Here is a 22,200-nt window from a genome sequence, read left to right on the forward strand (position 1 = left end):
TTGTCATATTTGGGAAAATAAAACCTGGTAGATTTGGGTAAAATATAATCCATAGTGATTTCCATTCACTGATCCAATGCAGTATGGGGTATAGGGACTTCTTCTACCTCACATCATACACAAAAAGTAATCTGAAATATAGGCATAAAACACTTACAAGAAAACATACATTTGTGCCTTACAGATGGATACATTTTTCTTGGACAGATCATAAAAAGCAATAAGCATAAAAGAAACAGTTGATTTAGATCATCAAAGTAAAAAAAAAAAAAAACAAAATCAGTTTATGAAAAGACACCACTAAGAAAAAGAATTAGCAAGCCAGAGGCTATGAGATAATACATGTAAACCATATCAAAGGATTTATCTTCCAGGGTATACATAGAGCTCCTATAACCCAAATATAAACAAACAACCCAACTTTATTTAAATTTCCAAATATTTAATAATTTCATTAAAACTTTTTTTTTATTTTTACTGAGATATAATTGACACATAACACTGTGTAAGTTTAAGGTGTACAACATGTTGATTTGATACATCCATGTATTATAATATGAGCTTCTTCTATATGCTTTCTTCTAGGAGTTTTACAGAACCAGGTCTTATGTTTAGGTTTTTAATGCATTTCAAGTTAATTTTAGTGAGTGGTGTTAAGACATGGGTCCAATTTCATTTTTCTGCATGTGGTTATCTAGTTTTCCCAGCATCATTTATTGAAGAGACTATCCTTTCTCACTGAGTGTTCCTGGCTCCCCTGTGAAATATCAGTGGACCATATATGCAGGGAGTTAGTTTGGGGCTCCCTATTCTGTCCCATTGGTCTATATATCTATTTTTATGTCAGTATGACACTGTTTTACTATTATAGCTTTGTAGTACAGTTGAAATCAGGAAATGTGGTATCTTTAGCTTTCTCTTCTTTCTCAGGATTGCTTTGGCCATCTGGGGTCTTGTGTGGTTTCATATGTATTTTAGGATTTTTTTCTATTTCTGTGAAAAATTCCACTGGAATTTCAATAGGGAATACATTGAATTTACAGGTGGGTTTGGGTAGTATGGACATTTTAACTATTATTCCAATCTATGAACATAGGATATCTTCCCATTTCTTTCATCAAACTCTTACAGTTTTCATTGTACATACTTTTACTTCCTTGGTTAAATTTACACCTAAGTATTTTATTGTTTTTGATGCTATTGTGAATGGAATAGTCTTTATTTCTTTTTCAGATGTCTTGTTGCCTGTGCATAGAAATGGCACTGATTTATTTATGTTGAATTTATATCTTGAAAATTTACTGAATTTGTTATTTCAACAGGTTTTTATTTAAGTCCTTAGGATTTTTCTATATATAAGATCATATTGTCTGCAAATAACTATTTTACTTCTCCCTTTCTGAATTGCATATTTCTTTGTCTTACATAAGTGTTCTAACACACAGTACTACCTTAAATAAGAGTGGTAACAGTGGGTACCCATGCCTTATTCCTGATCTTAGGGGAAAAGCTTTCCATCAAGCTTTCCATCTTTCATGGTTGGGTATGATATTAGTTGCAGGTCTGCCATATACGGTCTTTATTATGTTAAAGTATGTTCCTTCTTTACCCAATTTATTGAGGGTTTTTAACAAAGAAAAGATGTTGAACCCTGTCAAGTGCTTTTTCTGCATCTATTGAGATGATCATATGATTTTTACCTTTCACTCTATTAATGTAGTCTACCACCTTTATTGATTTGCATATGTTAAACCATCTTTGCATTCTAGGGATAAATCTTACTTGGTCATAGTACACAATCCTTTTAATGTGTTGCTGAATCCAGTTAGCTATTTTTTGAAAATTATTAAGCAGGCATTTTATAAAAGATAAATGACTAGTAAACACATGAAAAAGTATTCAATTTCATTAATCATAAGAAAAATGCAAGTTAAAACTACAATGAATTACTACTACACACCCACTAGAATGGTGAAAATTACAAAAACTGTTGGCAAGATTATGGAACAACAGGAACTTTTATACATCATTGGTGGGAACGGTACAATCATTTTGTTCCAGGAATTCCATTCCTAAGTACACAAAAGAAATAAAAACATACCTTCACAGAAAGAACTGTACAAGAATGTTCATAAAGCTAGAATCTGGAAACATAGCAGGTGTCCATTAATGAAACAGAAAAACCGATATCACATGCAATGGGATATTATTCAGTAATAAAAAGAACAAAAATTAGTGACATATACAAAAACATGAATGAATTTCAAAATCATTAAGCTGAGAGAAGCTTCACATGAAACTATTCTGCATTATTCCACATGAATGAAATTCAAGCACAGACAAAGCTAATCTACAGTAGAAATAATAGTGGTTGCCTCTTGGGGGTAGCAGTTAGTGCTGACGGGGAAGGAGCATGAATGGACTATTTGGCATGTTAAAAAGGGCATGATATGTCTTAGGCTAAGCTGCTATAACAAAAATACTATAGACTGGGTGGCTTATAAACACCAGAAATGTATTTCCCACAATTCTAGAGGCTGAGAAGTCCAAGACCAAAGCACTAGTAGATTTGGCATCTGGCAAAACCCACTTCCTAGCTCATAGACTGCCATTTTTTTACTGTGTCCCCACATGGTGGAAGGCACAAGGCAGCTTTCTGGAATCTCTTTTGTTATGGCACTTAATTTCATTCATGAGGGCTCCACCCTCATGACCTTATCACCTCCCAAAGACCCCACTTCCAAATACCATCACATTAAGAATTAAGTCTCAACATATAAGTTTTAGGGGAATGCAAATATTCAGTCTATAGAAATATGGATTTTGATTACAACAGTTACATGCACTTTTCAAAACTCAGAAAAGGAGACTTTTTATTTCACTATATGCAAATTTTCAATCAAAATAAAAAAGTGTAAATCAATACTGAATACTAATTAATAATATGCATGCTGAAGTATTTAGGGAGAACTATACCAATGTCTGAAATTTACTTTGCACCAAAAATAAAATGCATTAATAGATGGAATGTAGGATAGACAGGTGGTTAAGATATGTATGATGAAGCATGAATAATAAAATATTGGGGTACCTGGCTGGCTCAGTCAGTTGAGCTTACCACTCTTGATTTCGACTCAGGTAATGATCCCAGGGTTGTGGGACCAAACCCTGCATCAGGCTCCACACTGAGTGTGGACCCTGCTTAATAGTCTTCTCTCTCTCTCTCTCTGCCCCTCTCCCCTGCTCCAAAAATAAATAAATGGGGGGTGCCTCGGTGACTCAGTTGGTTAAACATCTGACTCTTGATTTCAGCTCAGGTTATGATCTCATGGTTCCTGAATTCGAGTCCGAGCTTGGCCTCATGGTTCATGAGTTTGAGCATGGAGCCTGCCTGGATTCTCTTTCTCTTTCTCTCTCTCTCTCTCTGCCCCTCCCTGGCTTGTACGCTCTCTCTCTCGAAATAAACATTAAAAAAATAAAAATGAGTGAATGAATAAATAATAAAATATTAACACCAGTAGGGATGCCTGGGTTGCTCAGTTGGTTAAATATTAACAGCAGAATCTAGGTGGTTCCTAAGTGGATACTCAAAGTATAATTATTTCACCTTTGCTATGTCAGAATATTTTCATAATAAAATGTTGAGGAAAAGTATAGGAATTTCCACTTTCCTAATATTTACCAAATAAAGCTGGCTCTTTGTTTTTATAGAAGAGAACATGACTACAATTAAGCAACTTGGTCAAAAGTCCAAAATATGATTGGAATCCAAAGTCCCCAAAGTCCTGATATTTCACCCAAAATCCCACACTGAATGATTAATGAAAAGAATATGTGTATTCTTTTTGTGTCAATATATTCCTTACTAATAGTAAATATATACATCAACCAATTGCTTAGCATCTTTTTTAGTCTTAAGTCATAAGTCATATTGTGGTGGTTTTATAATATCCACTTGGATAAGCCAGAACTATGTTTCCCCAGAATCCCCTTCTCTGATTAGTTCCAAGGTAATCCAGAGTAAAGTGCATGAGACATGGAAGGGGGAAATGAAGCAGCAGCCATCTGAAGATCATCATGGTTAGATGTGGTGAACAGAGGTAACAGCCTTCTACAGACTTATCCACTAGTTAATTCTTCGTGAACCCCCTACAAAGATTTTAAATGCCTGGTTTCCCATATTCCCTTCTAAGCTCCACCCCACAATAGTGTCTCTGCAGAAGTGACTGGTGCCTTTTTCTCTATACTTCCAACTCTTCCTTTAGGATTCTTACTTTCCAGTTGCTCCCATAACTGTATAAGGTTTTATACAGCCATAATAAATTCATGATTTCATAACAATCATAGTGGCTGTTTCCTAGACTGAACTCTGACCCATAACACAAGTATACTTTACTTATCCCATTACCTGTGTCTCTAAAAGTTACAAAAAAATTAAAATTTTGCAAGTCATCTGTGTTTTACAAAAGATTATGAAATCCTTCTAAAGGTTTTTATTTTTTTTTTGTTTTTTATTTTTATTTATTTTTTCAATATATGAAGTTTATTGTCAAATTGGTTTCCATAAAACACCCAGTGCTCATCCCAAAAGGTGCCCTCCTCAATAACCATCACCCACCCTCCCCTCCCTCCCACCCCCCATCAACCCTCAGTTTGTTCTCAGTTTTTAAGAGTCTCTTATGCTTTGACTCTCTTCCACTCTAACCTCTTTTTTTTTTTTCCTTCCCCTCCCCCCTGGGTTTCTGTTAAGTTTCTCAGGATCCACATAAGAGTGAAACCATATGGTATCTGTCTTTCTCTGTATGGCTTATTTCACTTAGCATCACACTCTCCAGTTCCATCCATGTTGCTACAAAGGGCCATATTTCAATCTTTCTCATTGCCACGTAGTACTCCATTGTGTATATAAACCACAATTTCTTTATCCATTCATCAGTTACTGGACATTTCAGCTCTTTCCATAATTTGGCTATTGTTGAGAGTGCTGCTATGAACATTGGGGTACAAGTGCCCCTATGCATCAGCACTCCTGTATCCCTTGGATAAATTCCTAGCAGTGCTATTGCTGGGTCATAGGGTAGATCTATTTTTAATTTTTTGAGGAATCTCCACACTGTTTTCCAGAGTGGCTGCACCAATTTGCATTTCCACCAACAGTGCAAGAGGGTTCCCGTTTCTCCACATCCTCGCCAGCATCTATAGTCTCCTGATTTGTTCATTTTGGCCACTCTGACTGGTGTGAGGTTATATCTGAGTGTGGTTTTGATTTGTATTTCCCTGATGAGGAGCGACGTTGAGCATCTTTTCATGTGCCTGTTGGCCATCCAGATGTCTTCTTTAGAGAAGTGTCTATTCATGTTTTCTGCCCATTTCTTCACTGGATTATTTGTTTCTCGGGTGTGGAGTTTGGTGAGCTCTTTATAGATTTTGGATACTAGCCCTTTGTCCGATATGCCATTTGCAAATATCTTTTCCCAGTCAATTCCGTTGGTTGCCTTTTAGTTTTGTTGGTTGTTTCCTTTGCTGTGCAGAAGCTTCTTATCTTCATAAGGTCCCAGTAGTTCATTTTTGCTTTTAATTCCCTTGCCCTTGGGGATGTGTCAAGTAAGAAATTGCTACGGCTGAGGTCAGAGAGGTCTTTCTCCTCTAGGGTTTTGATGGTTTCCTGTCTCACATTCAAGTCCTTTATCCATTTTGAGTTTATTTTTGTGAATGGTGTGAGAAAGTGGTCTAGTTTCAATCTTCTGTATGTTGCTGTCCAGTTCTCCCAGCACCATTTGTTAAAGAGACTGTCTTTTTTCCATTGGATATTCTTTCCTGCTTTGTCAAAGATGAGTTGGCCATACGTTTGTGGGTCTAGTTCTGGGGTTTCAATTCTATTCCATTGGTCTATGTGTCTGTTTTTGTGCCAATACCATGCTGTCTTGATGATTACAGCTTTGTAGTAGAGGCTAAAGTCTGGGATTGTGATGCCTCCTCCTGCTTTGGTCTTCTTCTTCAAAATTACTTTGGCTATTCGGGGCCTTTTGTGGTTCCATATGAATTTTAGGATTGCTTGTTCTAGTTTTGAGAAGAATGATGGTTCAATTTTGACTGGGATTGCATTGAATGTGTAGATAGCTTTGGGTAGTATTGATATTTTGACAATATTTATTCTTCCAATCCATGAGCACAGAATGTTTTACCATTTCTTTATATCTTCTTCAATTTCCTTCATAAGCTTTCTATAGTTTTCAGCATACAGATCTTTTACATCTTTGGTTAGATTTATTCCTAGGTATTTTATGCTTCTTGGTGCAATTGTGAATGGGATCAGTTTCTTTATTTGTCTTTCTGTTGCTTCATTATTAGTGTATAAGAATGCAACTGATTTCTGTACATTGATTTTGTATCCTGCAACTTTGCTAAATTCATGTATCAGTTCTAGCAGACTTTTGGTGGAGTCTGTCGGGTTTTCCATGTATAATATCATGTCATCTGCAAAAAGTGAAAGCTTGACTTCATCTTTTCCAATTTGGATGCCTTTGATTTCCTTTTGTTTTCTGATTGCTGATGCTAGCACTTCCAACACTATGTTAAACAACAGCAGTGAGAGTGGACATCCCTGTCATGTTCCTGATCTCAGGGGAAAAGCTCTCAGTTTTTCCCCATTGAGGATGATGTTAGCTGTGGGCTTTTCATAAATGGCTTTTATGATGTTTAAGTATGTTCCTTCTATCCCAACTTTCTCGAGGGTTTTTATTAAGAAAGTTGAATTTTGTCAAAGGCCTTTTCTGCATCGATTGACAGAATCATATGGTTCTTATCTTTCCTTTTATTAATGTGATGTATCACATAGATTGATTTGCGAATGTTGAACCAGCCCTGCATCCCAGGAATGAATCCCACTTGTTCATGGTGAATAATTCATTTTATATGCTGTTGAATTCGATTTGCTAGTATCTTATTGAGAAGTTTTGCATCCATACTCATCAGGGATATTGGCCTGTAGTTCTCTTTTTTTAATGGGTCTTTGTCTGGTTTAGGAATCAAAGTAATACTGGCTTCATAGAATGAGTCTGGAAGTTTTCCTTCCCTTTCTATTTTTTGGAATAGCTTGAGAAGGATAGGTATTATCTCTGCTTTAAACGTCTGGTAGAACTCCCCTGGGAAGCCATCTGGTCCTGGACTCTTATTTGTTGGGAGATTTTTGATGACTGATTCAATTTCTTCGCTGGTTATGGGTCTGTTCAAGCTTTCTATTTCCTCCTGATTGAGTTTTGGAAGCATGTGGGTGTTTAGGAATTTGTCCATTTCTTCCAGGTTGTCCAGTTTGTTGGCATATAATTTTTCATAGTATTCCCTGATAATTGCTTGTATCTCTGAGGGATTGGTTGTAATAATTCCATTTTCATTCATGATTTTATCTATTTGGGTCATCTCCCTTTTCTTTTTGAGAAGCCTGGCTAGAGGTTTATCAATTTTGTTTATTTTTTCAAAAAACCAACTCTTGGTTTTGTTGATCTGCTCTACAGTTTTTTTAGATTCTATATTGTTTATTTCTGCTCTGATCTTTATTATTTCTCTTCTTCTGCTGGATTTAGGCTGTCTTTGCTGTTCTGCTTCTATTTCCTTTAGGTGTGCTGTTAGATTTTGTGTTTGGGATTTTTCTTGTTTCTTGAGATAGGCCTGCATTGCAATGTATTTTCCTCTCAGGACTGCCTTCGCTGCATCCCAAAGCATTTGGATTGTTGTATTTTCATTTTCATTTGTTTCCATATATTTTTTAATTTCTTCTCTAATTGCCTGGTTGACCCATTCATTCTTTAGTAGGGTGTTCTTTAACCTCCATGCTTTTGGAGGTTTTCCAGACTTTTTCCTGTGGTTGATTTCAAGCTTCATAGCACTGTGGTCTGAAAGTATGCATGGTATGATTTCAATTCTTGTATACTTATGAAGGGCTGTTTTGTGACCCAGTATGTGATCTATCTTGGAGAATGTTCCATGTGCACTCGAGAAGAAAGTATATTCTGTTGCTTTGGGATGCAGAGTTCTAAATATATCTGTCAAGTCCATCTGATCCAATGTATCATTCAGGGCCCTTGTTTCTTTATTGACCGTGTGTCTAGATGATCTATCCATTTCTGTAAGTGGAGTGTTAAAGTCCCCTGCAATTACCACATTCTTATCAATAAGGTTGCTTATGTTTGTGAGTAATTGTTTTATATATTTGGGGGCTCCTGTATTCGGTGCATAGACATTTATAATTGTTAGCTCTTCCTGATGGATAGACCCTGTGATTATTATATAATACCCTTCTTCATGTCTTGTTACAGCCTTTAATTTAAAGTCTAGTTTGTCTGATACAAGTATGGCTACTCCAGCTTTCTTTTGACTTCTAGTGGCATGATAAATAGTTCTCCATCCCCTCACTCTCAATCTAAAGGTGTCCTCAGGTCTAAAATGAGTCTCCTGTAGACAGCAAATAGATGGGTCTTGTTTTTTATCCATTCTGATGCCCTATGTCTTTTGGTTGGAGCATTTAGTCCATTTACATTCAGTGTTATTATAGAAAAATATGGGTTTAGAGTCATTGTGATGTCCATAGGTTTCATGCTTGTAGCCATGTCTCTGGTACTTTGTCTCACAGGATCCCCCTTAGGATCTCTTGTAGGGCTGGTTTAGTGGTGACAAATTCCTTCAGTTTTTGTTTGTTTGGGAAGACCTTTATCTCTCCTTCTATTCTAAATGACAGACTTGCTGGATAAAGGATTCTCGGCTGCATACTTTTTCTGTTCATCACATTGAAGATCTCCTGCCATTCCTTTCTGGCCTGCCAAGTGTCAGTAGAGAGATAGGTCATGAGTCTTATAGGTCTCCCCTTATATGTTAGAGCACGTGTATCTCTAGCTGCTTTCAGAATTTTCTCTTTATCCTTGTATTTTGCCAGTTTCACTATGATATGTCGTGCATAAGATTGATTCAAGTTACGTCTGAAGGGAGTTCTCTGTGCCTCTTGGATTTCAATGCCTTTTTCCTTCCCCAGATCCGGGAAGTTCTCAACTATTATTTCTTCAAGTACACCTTCAGCACCTTTCCCTCTCTCTTCCTCCTCTGGAATACCAATTATGCGTACATTATTTCTCTTTAGTGCATCACTTAGTTCTCTAATTTTCCCCTCATACTCCTGGATTTTTTATCTTTTTTCTCAGCTTCTTCTTTTTCCATAATTTTATCTTCTACTTCACCTATTCTTTCCTCTGCCTCTTCAATCCGAGCCGTAGTTGTCTCCATTTTATTTTGCAACTCATTGATAGCATTTTTTACCTCTACCTGGCTGTTCCTGAGTCCCTTGATCTCTGTAGCAAGAGATTCTCTGCTGTCCTTTATACTGTTTTCAAGCCCAGCGATTAATTTTATGACTATTATTCTAAGTTCACTTTCTGTTATATTGTTTAAATCATTCTTGATCAGTTCGTTAGCTGTTGTTATTTCCTGGACATTTTTCTGAGAGGAATTCTTCCATTTCGTCATTTTGGATAGTCCCTGGAGTGGTGCGGGACTGTGGGGCACTTCCCCTGTGCTGTCTTGAATAACTTGCATTGGTGGGCGGGGCCGCAGTCAGACCTGATGTCTGCCCCCCAGCCCACCGCTGGGGCCACAGTCAGACTGGTGTGCGCCTTCTCTTCCCCTCTCCTAGAGGCGGGATTCACTGTGGGGTGTCGTGGCCATCTGGGCTACTTGCACACTGCCAGGCTTGTGGTGCTGGGGATCTGGCGTATTAGCTGGGGTGGATCCGCAAGGTGCACCGGGGCAGGAGGGGCAGGCTCAGCTCGCTTTTCCTTCAGAAATCTGCTTCGGGAGGGGACCCTCTTCCGGGGGCCTCTCGCCTGCGCTTGGCTCTGGAGACTCCGTTCTGCCAGTCTTCTGGCAGTTTTCGGTGTTATTTAGGCAGGTGTAGGTAGAATCTAAGTGATCAGCAGGACGCGCAGTGAGCCCACCGTTTTCCTACACTGCCATCTTCCCAGGATCCTCTTCTAAAGGTTTTCAAAGGAAGCATAATTCTTTTCTATAGGAAATGTTCAGTCTTTAGCTATTTTGTAATAAATCTGAACTTTTCTTTTTTCAAGAGAGAAATGGTATGGTATAAACAGAAGGAGAACTGAACTCAGTCATCCAAAGATATATCAATCATGGCTCAGCCTGTTATTAATTGAGAGACCTTAGTCAATTTACTAAACCTCTCTACAACCTGTTTTTCCATTGTGAAAATATGTTTAACAATACCAGTGATATCTATATAAGGGCTTCAGGACAGCAATCTGCCTACAAGCACAGAAATCTAAGATATTTATCTTAAATTTCCATGGCAAACATACTATACACAACCTAAGTTTATTTGGGGGATTTGGTGGGGGTGGAAATTAGTGGTGGAAATAACAGGAAAAGCTAAAATACCCTAATGTCAATCCCTTAGTGCTGCCAACAGACTATATCCATGTAATAAAGACTAGTATATACTCTTAATAAATGCTAGTTATCATCTTTCTCTTCTGTATTAAATGACTTAAAGAGATAAATGGTTTTAAAATCCCCCTTTTCTAAAAATGAGTTCTAACCATTTAAATAATTCATAATTTGAACTAGCATTATTAGGTTTAATTGTTCTTCAGTTATGCTAATCTTGAGGGACATGAATCACCACAATTCCCTTTTTTCAAACCAATTCCTATGCCTTCTAATATACTTTCCCCTTTGTTCTGATAAGCAATTGGACATTCAAGTGACAAATGAAATAAAGAAGCAGTCTAAAGCAGTGCCTCTCAAACTTTCATTTTGATGTAGTCACCCAGGAATCTGGAAAAATCTGATTCAGTAGGTCTAGGGTTAAAGTATGAGACTACATTTCTAACAAACTCTCAGATGATGCTGTTACTAGTACACAGACCAAACTTCAAGTAGCAAGGGACTGAAACAGGGTATATACTGGGTTATTATAAAATTAGAGGGGCACGTGGGTGGCTCAGTCAGCTGAGCATTCGACTCTAGCTCAGGTCATGATATCACAGGGGTTCGAATCCCACACTGGGCTCTGTGCTGACAGCTTGGGGCCTGGAGCTTACTTCAGATTCTGTGTCTCCCTCTCTCTCTGCCTCTCCCCCACCTGTGTGCTCTTTCTCTCTTAAAAATAAACATTAAAAAAAATTTTAATAAATAAATAAAATTAGAGATGAAGGTACTTTACAAAATTTGTAATCCATCCAAAATCAAGTATATCCTTCTGCTTTAATGATAAGGACAATAAAACAGAATTTAAGGGTCTTGGGTAAGGATACTTAGTAGTTACTAGTAGAGCCAGAGAAAATCCAACTTATCCTAACTACAGATTCCATGCATTTTGCACCACACCAGTGCTTCTCATACTTCGGTTATGTGTGTATAATTATGGAGCATACTCATGTAAATCAATACAGGGAGACTAGAAATCCCTAGAATGTGCCATGATACAATTGTTCCTTTTTCAAGTAACCCAGGGTATTATTCAATTATGGCCAAGATTTGCGAATCAAGGTCTAAATAGTACCTGTACATCTACACTAAGGAAAAATGAATAATACATGCAAATCTTCCTTCTGGTATTAAGAAATTCTGTTCTGTTTTGACCAATCTCATTCTAAGATTTTTGAGAGAGAGAAGTCAAGTCTCCATTCGATTGATTACCAGATAAAGCAAAGGAAAGAACTAAAGGGATTATCCCCATCTCCACAAGACTAGTGAGATTTCACTATGGACAAAAGTATAACTAAATTTTACCATAGGACCCACAATGTGTGTCCCGGCAAAAATTACATACAATTCTTCTGTACTCCTCTGCCCCTAGTCACAGAAGGAACAATATCATGTCTGAAACCAACACCCTTTGGAAAAGTGAAGAGTCCCACTTTCACACAAGAGACTGAAAGTAGAGCACATACATATTAAGACACTGCAATAACAAAGACTAAACAGTATCTTTGACCCATCTCTCCTAAAATTTCTAATTTTTTGTGACTTATAATAAAACAGTCCAGGGAAAAGAAGGAAGACATCACTAATTTCGGCAATTCTTAAAACAATATACCAGCTTTTTCCAATGTTAGCATTTTTAATCAACTCACTTTTTAAACAAAAACTTCCAAATAAAACCTTTATGTCACTGCCACACTGAGAAAAAGGTATGACTAGCCATAAAGAAAGGATGACAGTAAATAGATATTTCATTAAACTCTTATAGAGAATGTTGCCCACAGAATGTTCTGAGCCTCAGCCCCTCTTTGTTGAAAAGGGAGAATACTAAGCGTTCCAGGTGTTAAAGGCTTATGTTTAAGATAGTGAAAAGGACTGAAAGAGAATTAAAAAGGGAAAAACTTTTTATAAGAAATTTGATGTTACTTAATGCTTTGTCTGTAACATCTCTAACATCATACCAAGCATCTGAATGTGACACACTTTGAAAAACATTACACCACACCATGTTGTTTCATAATTTATATTTCTCTCTGATAATCCCCACAAGAGCTTAAAATTCTATCAATAAGAAATGATCTTATATTTAATTTTCTAGAGCACCTAGTCCTATAACTGGTACACAGTAGACAGGCACTTTATCACATGTTTCAGTAAACTGAAAAAACATGTCATCGAACCAGGCAATTTACTTAGAATTGTTACATTCTTGGAGCTGTAAAGACTCATAAGATCACCTACTAATCCAACTTACTCATTTATTTCTTTATTTTTATTTTTATTTTTTTTTTTTTTTAGTCTTGACATCTTTTATTTTTTTTACATTTATCACGCCATGAATTCATAGGGAATGGGTTCCAACAGCTCAGGCTCCTTTCCATTGGTTCTCACAAAGTGTGCTTCTCTGGGTGGGGCAGGCTGGCGCTTCAGTTGAACCCAAGTACCTTTCTCCTTGGCTTCCTTCTTTTTCTGATCATTTTCCTTCACACGCTTCAGGAAGCTGTCTCGGCTCTTTGAGTGCTTTATGTGCTCGATACGTACATTAATTCTCTTAGCAAGAATCTTGCCCTTAACTTGTTTGTTTACAACAATGCCAACAGCATGCTGGGTAACATTGTAGACTCTTCCAGTTTTGCCGTGGTAACATTTGTGGGGCATTCCTTTTTGAACAGTGCCCATTCCCTTGATGTCCACAATATCACCTTTCTTGTAGATTCGCATGTATGTTGCCAAAGGAACAACTCCATGTTTTCTAAAAGGCCTAGAGAACATATAGCAAGTACCTCTCCTCTTTCCCTTTGTGTTGGTCATTTTGGCGAATTACTGGAAGATGGCGGTTCCGGCCAAAAGGCCAACTTACTCATTTAAAGATATGAACATTAAGGACCTAAGACATGAAATGACTAGCCTAATATTCAGACTTGTTTTTAGTGACACTGAGATTTCTTAGTTCTCATCCTAAGAACTCTATGAAGGTAGAAGTCAAATGAATTGCTTAAGGAAAGTGAAACCTGGTGACGTTTTATTTAAGGTCAGAAGGACATTAGATTGGAAGGAAGGAAGAAGGGAAGGGTCATATACATTCAGAGAAATAAGATGCTCAAAAATGCTCCATAAGAAGTAGAAGGCGAAATCTTAGGCTAGCAAAGATTTCCAGTCAGAATTCTACTACATGTTAAAGATTCTCTAGGTTAAAGGGTAATAAAAATAAAGCAAAGGATCCTCTTAAGAAGGTGGCTGTGTCCAAAATCTGCCTTAGTGAGAATTTTCTAAATTTTATCACGAAAGAATTGTCCCAAGCCTGGAATCTCAAACATTTGTTGACTCTACTGGCTTCCTCCCCGCTCCCCACCTTCATTCCTGAATTCACTACAAGTATATGTTCAAGACTGTAAGAAGAGTAGCAATAAAAACACAAAACACAAGTAACACTTGAACTAAAAATTTAGTTCAAAACTTAGAAAATGTAAGGCCTTTTCTAGTCCATAGGAAAAAAAAAAAAAAAAAGATGTAAATTTGAGGACTAAAGTAGAGTTAGCGTCCATAGCAGATGAGCTTAAAAAATGAACTAGCAACACTACTATGTATGAAAAATAAAGTGATTTTGTTTGCAAATGTGACTTAAGTTTTTTTTTGTTAATTTAATAAGAACTTTTGTTCTCTCATCCATTCTTAAAACTAGAACACAGTTCAAAAATTCTACATTATCCATTTTAATTTGAATTCACTGAATTTTTATTATAATCCAACATTTTATGCAACTGGCATGACATGATTTTTGGTTTGTTCACTTCTTTTGTATTTTAATTACAGTGTAGTTAACAGAGTTATCTTAGTATTAAGTGTACAATAGATTCAACAGTTCCATATATTACTCAGTGCTCATCAAAATAAGTGTGCTCTTGGACACCTGGCTGGTTCAGTCAGTTAAGTGGCCGAGTTCGACTCAGGTCATGATCTCATGGTTCCTAAGTTCAAGCCCTGCATCAGGCTCTCTGCTGTCAGCATAGTGGAGCTTCAAATCCTCCATTACCCTTTCTCTCTGCTCCTCCTTAAATATGGTTAATAATTTACAGAACATGTTTTTCTTTCCTACCGCAGCTTAACTAGAATTCTATAAATTTTCTTTTGGAAATATTAATGAATTATCTAGTAACACCTCACTTGAAAAATAAATTGGTTCTCTTCCAGTTGATAAAAATGTGAAATAACAGTTCTTTAACAGTTCCTCATTAAAACTAAGAGAATATTAGAGAATATGTTTTCAAAATACTAACTAGGCTGTCATTATCCAGTTTTCAATGTAGAGTTATAAATATTTTCTTCTTAAACATCATTGCACTCTTCATTTACTGAATGGCATACTTACCTACCTTTCTGAGTTAGCTACCCTAATTTAAGCTTCTTACTGGCAGAGAGTACATCTTAACACTTTTTTATAGATGTCTCAGTGCATAGTACATGAAGATACTCATAGTGACCCTTGAAAAATATCTACATAAAAAGGCACAAAATAAAGTTGATCACGAAACATAATATTCAGCAAAAAATATATTCAATAATTATTTACTGAGTTGGGTATATAGTGAACAAAAGCAACAGAAGTGACACCTAGGGGCCCCTGGGTGGCTCAGTAGGTTAAGCATCCAACTTCAGCTCAGGTCATGATCTCACATTTCATGAGTTCAAGCCCCACATCGGGCTCTGTGCTGACAGCTCAGAGCCTGGAGCCTGCTTCAGATTCTGTGTCTCCCCCTCTCACTGCCCCTCCCCTGCTTGTGCTCTCAAAAAATGAATAGACGTTAAAAAACAAAAAAAAAATTTTTTTAAGTGACACCTATAACCTATTACCCAGACTGATAATTTAATCTGGAAATTGTGTATTTGAGTTCTGAAGTAATGAGTTTATTATTCCCATAATCATAAAAGGGAAATAATCCACATACTTAAACTAGGTTGTATTAATGGCACTACAATATCTGAGTGACCATCTTCATTTAGTTATCATTCAACAAGTATCTTCTGAGCACCTGCAATGTACTATAGGACCTCACAGTCCAAGATACAAACAAATCCCTGGAGATTTTAACAGGAATCAAGGTAATCCTCCTAGATCTATCAAGTTTTGCATCCCACACTTCTCTCATTTTCTTGCTCCTTATCTGAAGAGTTGGGCCCTTGGAAGATTCCAGATGAAAGCAATTCATTATTAAATAGAGTTATCTACTTATCTGTTAGGGCTTAGCACTAGTCACCCTTCCAGACCAAGTACTGACATAGACCCACTACTGCCAAAGCAATATTACCATCCAAATACCACCTCTAGGCTCTAATGTCTGCTCTGAGGTCTCAGCTTTCCCTAACCCAATATGTTCAAGATTCCAGGGTTGGAATTTGCTTCAGTATCTGCTTCTCTATTTTCTTACCAGTTCTGTATCTGGGGATCTGAAGCCATGTTCCAGGCCTCTGCTGAATAGCAAAATTTGGCTCCAAGATATTACATCTGTTCATGATGATTACCTATAACTGAATTTCCTGATATGCCCTGCCTGATTTACACTAGCTCCACTTGAAAAGTCAGTATCAACAACATTATTGTGAAGACAACCTAGAGTGCCACACCTTTTGGTTACTCTTTTACCTATTCAGTTTAATTTCCAAAGTCAGCATCTACAGCCAAATCTATTGTACAAGGTTCCAAAGAGGCTAAGTGTCTATTTAAAGTCCCAGACTTCTTAACAACTGTCAACAGCTCTGTGTTGCCAAGAGAAACCTTGTCATTTGTCACAAAATGTGATGTCCTCAGCTTTATGCTACAAAATATTTAGGAGTCTATAACACTCATAAGTTGGTTACTAAAACTCAAAATATCTCCAGTTCAGAAGATAAACAAACAAAACTAATTACCTCCCATTACTAGGTCTGATTATCAAAGATCTTACAGATGATGAAGAAAAAATTCTTTCCCTCAAGAGGCTCAGTCAAATGGGGTTAAAAGACTTACATTAAGTTAACAGTGAGAGTAGTTTAGGAACACTTACAACAAAGACTGGGAAAAAAGTAGACAAAAAAATATTTACTAGTTGCCTACTATATGTCAAAGACATAATCAATACCATTCCTTAGTATCTTTATTCCTTCATAAAACTGCCTAGCTATCTTCTAAAGTCAGCTGCAGAATTAAGAAAATACTCAACACACAAGGATTTACATCTCTAGTATGCCTACCTGATTAAATGGAAGTATCTCTTCGAGGAGGACTATTAAATACCTGAATGGATTACAGTGAAATGGTGTAATCTCTTTCTCCAGAGAGTTTTTAAAGTAGGTTACTGATAGTCAAATGTCAAAAATAGTTAAGGTTTAAGGTTCTTTAAGGCAAGAAAATGAATTAACTAAATTCCCAGTAATATGAAAGTTAAAGGTAGAGGATAGAGGGAGACCTTAAAAAAAATAACATAAGATGATAGGAGTTCAGTAGATGTTAAAATTATTACCACTCCTAATGAAGACAAGAATCATCATCTTTTGAAGTGACAAATGGATGGTATAAAAATAAAACAGAAGATCCTGGTGCAGCTGGGTGGCTCAGTTGATTGTCTATTTTACCTCAAGTCATGATCCTAGGGTCATGGGATGGAATCCTGTGTCCAGCTCCATGCTGCGCATGGAACCTGCTTAAGATTCTCTCTCCCTCTGCCCTCTCATGTTCTGTCTCTCTCAATATTTCTCTCTTAAAAAAAAAAAAGATCCTAAAATAAATAGGAAACAGAAAGATGAATATTCTTTTTGCTTTTGTTTTCTTACATTGCTTCCTTTTATCCTGAAAGTCTTGAAAGAATTTTGCAGATCTGACACAACCTTTTAGTTTCATGTTTTCAAGTATCTCCTTACCTATTTTAAATCTCAGATTATTCATGTAGCAGTGTGGTAAAATATCAAAAATAAAATTAAAAACACAAAAGTATAAATTAGTATCTGTTAGTCCACACACAAAGGCAGGGGTTTGGCATCAAATTTTTCACTTTGATCATTACTTATGTTTTGTATTTTTATATATATCTTTTGTTAGTGCTTTTAGTTGATTTTTGAAAATATGGGAATAAGTTTGATCACAATAGTAATAATTGTTGTTAATAATCATTAATAAGTTGTTAATAATCATTAACATTTTATAATATTTTTTTACATTAGTATACTCCTAACATTCACATTAAGGTTCAACAAGTCTATTATCAAATTATATGAAAGTAAATCAAGTCTCAAAATGGCTAATTTACCCAAACACCAGAATTTGAAAAGAGGAGTTAGAATTAATAACCTCTAAAACCCTTCTAAGTCGTAACACTTTATTACTGTATTGTTGGCTTCAAGCCCTTGCTTAGCCTTTGGCACTCAGTACCAAAAATGGCAGGCATATCAGAGTTCAGTATATGCTATTTTTCTTGCATTGGCAATACTCACTTTGTGGCATTTTGTCATAGACTCTGGGTCTGGAGTTTTCTCTTGTCCAGCAAGAGAGGATGCAGGATTAAAATGCAAGAGAGGCTAACGTCCGGGAGGAGACAAGAGCCCAAGTAAGGGTCCCTGCTCTGTTTTTATTAGTATCAGAAGGCTTACAAGCATGATGGACATGCACAAAGAGACAATGAAACCATGAACATTAACTCATGGGTGTGAGGGAAAGGGGGTTTTGAAGATATGTGGTGTTACGGATTTGGGTCAATACAAAACAAAATCTTGATGCCGGACAAATGGTTGTTTACAGCAGACCAAGGCACCACTTCTGGTTTACCTAAATTGCCTAGGGGATAAAACAGACAGAGCATGTACCTCAGGGTCAACAAGGCACCTTTCTTTTACTAATTAGCTCCGGTCCTGGCAACTTTTCCCTGCTTTGGTCCATAGTCCTGTTTGCCTGTTTTGTCCTTCCTGCCTGTGAAAGCAGCTTTCTGCTACTGTACTAAATTTTAGGGGAGCGTTTCCACCCTGAACACCTAATCTTGTTTATGTAATCTTGGATGCTTTTATTCTGAGGTTTCCTATTCCTATACCTTTGTTCTATACTGGGGGCGCTTTGCCCTGTTTACCTAATCTTGTTTACCTAATCTTGGATGCTTTTGTCCTGTGGCTTCCTATTTCTTTATGCCTTGTTAAACCATAAGCACAAGCTCAGGAAATTCCTAAGCTTATTGCCCACAGCATTTAGTTTCAGTAAAGTTGTATCTGGACTACAAGAGTGGACTTTTGGTAACTGATGAAACAGACAGAAAGAGAACAAAAGCAGTGCCTTCCTTATCTTCTATTAAAACAAAACAAAACCAGGGGGTAGCTGATGTCTCAGTCGGCTCAGTGTCCGACTTTGGCTCAGGTCATGATCTTACAGTTTTTGTGGGTTCAAGCCCCGCATCAGGCTCTGTGCTGAGAGCTCAAAGCCTGGTACCTGCTTTGGATTCTGTGTCTCCCTCTCTCTCTGCCCCGCCTCTGTGCACATGCATGCGCTCTCTCTCAAAAATAAACAGACATAACAAAAATTTTTTTAAACACACACAAAAAAATAAAACCTTAGATTCATACATCCAATGGTCATATATCGTATACTTAAAAGGAACAAAGCCTAGTTCTCTACAATTAAACATCAATAAATTACAGGTAAGAACATGTGTTAGAATTTCCAGGCAAAATTTACCTTATGCTTTCAAACATAAGACACACTTTTAATTGTAAAACTGTTAACCTATTAGTCATAAGGTGATTTAACAACTTATATTAGTGTTCTGTCCCTCTCAGACTACACAGTTTGGACCAAGTCTTAATCAGAAGTTATATAATTGTAACTGTAAAAATTAAGAGAAACATTTCTTCTTTCTTAATCATTTTTCCTTTGCCAAATGAATGGAAGAAAACAAATTGTTAGGTCCTCTTATTCACATTCTAAAAATTTAGACAAAATTATTCTCTTTTTAAAATATTTTAGCTCTCTAGTTTTACATTAATTAACAAATAATACTTCTAATTGATTTATTTTTGGTCAGATGATAACTATTCATTTCCATGAACTGTCATACTCTTTTTCTTGACTTTAAAGCTTCAGTAATTTTAAGAGTTTTAAAAGAAAATGCACTTATGTTTGTATAGCAATATGATTCGCAAATTTTTGCCATACCAGCTATTAAATTAATGTTCAAAAAAATTCTGGTAATCTTGAAGAAAACTTCATTTTCTTGATAAGGAAATTAGGCTGAAAGAAGATGCCTCTTGTTTGAAGGAATGTGAATCCTAAAGTTAAATATAGGTATCTAGTACCAATCCGATTTTCCTACCATACCACAGCAATCAAATAAAGATGACATTATTATAAGAAATAATCAACTCCAAATGGAATCTAAGATTCCTTATGCCATCATGTAACAATTTGTCCTCGTGAAAACAAATGATAACCCTTATACCTAGACAAGGTATAAGAAGTCACTGTACCCTTTCTCACAAGATGCATTACATTTTTTTCCCTGAGAGAAAATGAATAACTTATGCAAATTCCCTGGTTAAAGATCTATTGCCATTTTTCATGTTTGATATGTTTGCCCCCATAAACAAATTAAGGACAAACCTGTCACTAGTTTTCCAAGCAAGGCAAAAAAGAAGTTGTGACTGAACCTCACAATTTCTGCCATAGAGAAACTAATATGAAGGATCAGAACACTTACATTTTTTCTAGAACACTCATGTGCTGGTATGTATGGAGGCCTGAACACAGTTTGGAGGTAAAACTTCTATTGCCCAACTACAATTTTTCAGCTAACTAAACTAGTTCTGAGTACAAGGACTTTTCAAACAATTGAAGAGCCCTACCTTCAAGTGGAGATATGGAAAAGTACAGGTATTATTTGCACTCCATTGGACAAGAAATAAAGAGTGGGAGAAATCCTTTTGATAGGTTTCTGTTTCCTAGTGTGCTGAAATTTTCATCTCATTGTAATTTAAAAAAATCAAAGTACAACTAGACCAGAGAAAGGCAGTTCTAGCATCCCTGAAACTGTCAGTTCCTAGAACAAATATGATTCAACATTAACCCACAGAATAAAGAGTTTAATAGGCCAAAAAATAATTCAGTAGTCTAAACACAAGTTGGAATAAAATTGCTAATTAAAAGTGGTTTAAATACAGCATTGAAAGTAACTGCTTTAGAGGTTTTACAAGTCAAAATTCTGATGGATTATGAGCAAAGAATATTGAAATTTTTATTTTATTTTATTTTCAACGTTTATTTTTATTTTTGGGACAGAGAGAGACAGAGCATGAAGGGGGGAGGGGCAGAGAGAGAGGGAGACACAGAATCGGAAACAGGCTCCAGGCTCTGAGCCATCAGCCCAGAGCCCGACGCGGGGCTCAAACTCACAGACCGCGAGATCGTGACCTGGCTGAAGCCGGACACTTAACCAACTGAGCCACCCAGGCGCCCCGAAATTTTTATTTTAAATTAGTAAAGAAAGACACTTAAAAGTGGAAGATTCTGGTTTTATTTCCTAATTCATTTTTTTCTAGTTCTTTAATTGACATCAAAATATTTATCCATTCTCCAAAATCATCTATGAAACTGAGCTCATTTTTATATCTCTTTTCACCTCTGCCAAACATTCTAGAACTAAACAACTATTTGTTTTCATTCTTCTGAGTAATCAATTTCAGTCACTTTTGTGTAGATTGGTTCTGAAAAACTTCATAGGTTTATTAGAATTGTGTTTCTAGTCTTCTCAGAACACACTACTAGAACTTATATTCCAAGTGTATTTTTTATATTATTTGCCAGTTTTTTTTGGTCAGTTTTCAGGTTTTGCTTTGTTTCCTCCACACACTACTCCCTCTTTCTGAACTCTGACCCCAATACAGTCCCTTCTTACTTTCTTCTAACAACTCTGACCATTCATTTCACTTTCATTTTCTTGGCTTTCCTTCCTTAGGTTCTTTAATATGGACATATTCTAAGTTGCCATTCTAAGTAACTGCTTTTCTCTCCATAAACCCATGACAATGGGTTTTATATGCTAACATGCATTAATTTAACTTCCTATTAAATATGTCAAAAAGGATTATTATAATCTTACTTTCATAAAGAAACAAACCACCTTCATTTAAATTGTTTTGCCTAACAATTTGAACAGTGCGTAATTATTTTTTAATTTAATGTTTAATTAAAACGCTAAAATACTAGGTTATCCTGATTACACAACTTTCTTCCTCATTGACATTCTTTACAATAAAATATAAGAATGTATTTTTTTGTTTTACAACAATTCATTCAAAACCTTTTGATGACTATCTACTATATGCCAGGTATCATGCTAGTCACTAAGGATATAGCAACTGCGAAAATAGCCTGCTGCCTATAATTTAACTGTTACCAAGGAATCCATCTACTAAAGTAGAAGTTCAACTCTCAGAAAAAATACACATCCTATTTCAGAGAGGACAATATATAGGAATTAGGACTTGGCTACAGAGATGAAGCAATTCATCACTTAAGCACTTTCTTGCTTTTTATTTTAAAACAAGTTTGGAGATGATCTTTATCACTAAATGCCAAGTTTTCTGAACAATAATGTAAAAAAAAAGAAAAGAAAAGAAAAGAAAAGAAAAGAAAAGAAAAGAAAAGAAAACATGAAAATGCCAAAGATCAAAACCACAGGAACCCTCAATCTAATTCAGCAGTCAGCA

At 36.3% G+C, this 22,200-nt stretch overlaps 2 protein-coding genes across 9 annotated transcripts in view; both read right to left on the reverse strand.

Annotated features, from left to right (window-relative positions):
• Window positions 1-22,200, reverse strand: part of GPHN (gephyrin) — a 622,612-nt gene that overhangs the window by 545,893 nt on the left and 54,519 nt on the right. The gene's annotated exons all lie outside the window — the stretch shown is intronic.
• LOC124512108 (60S ribosomal protein L21-like) lies at window positions 12,766-13,319 on the reverse strand. Its single transcript, XM_047079495.1, has one exon. The coding sequence runs from the start codon at window positions 13,294-13,296 to the stop codon at window positions 12,814-12,816; it is 483 nt and encodes a 160-aa protein (XP_046935451.1). The 5' UTR covers window positions 13,297-13,319; the 3' UTR covers window positions 12,766-12,813.

Source organism: Lynx rufus, unplaced genomic scaffold (genome assembly GCF_022079265.1).
Source record: "Lynx rufus isolate CCGP_SWC_20201006 ecotype Redwood Valley unplaced genomic scaffold, mLynRuf1.p SCAF_17, whole genome shotgun sequence".
Classification (NCBI taxonomy): Eukaryota; Metazoa; Chordata; class Mammalia; order Carnivora; family Felidae; genus Lynx; species Lynx rufus.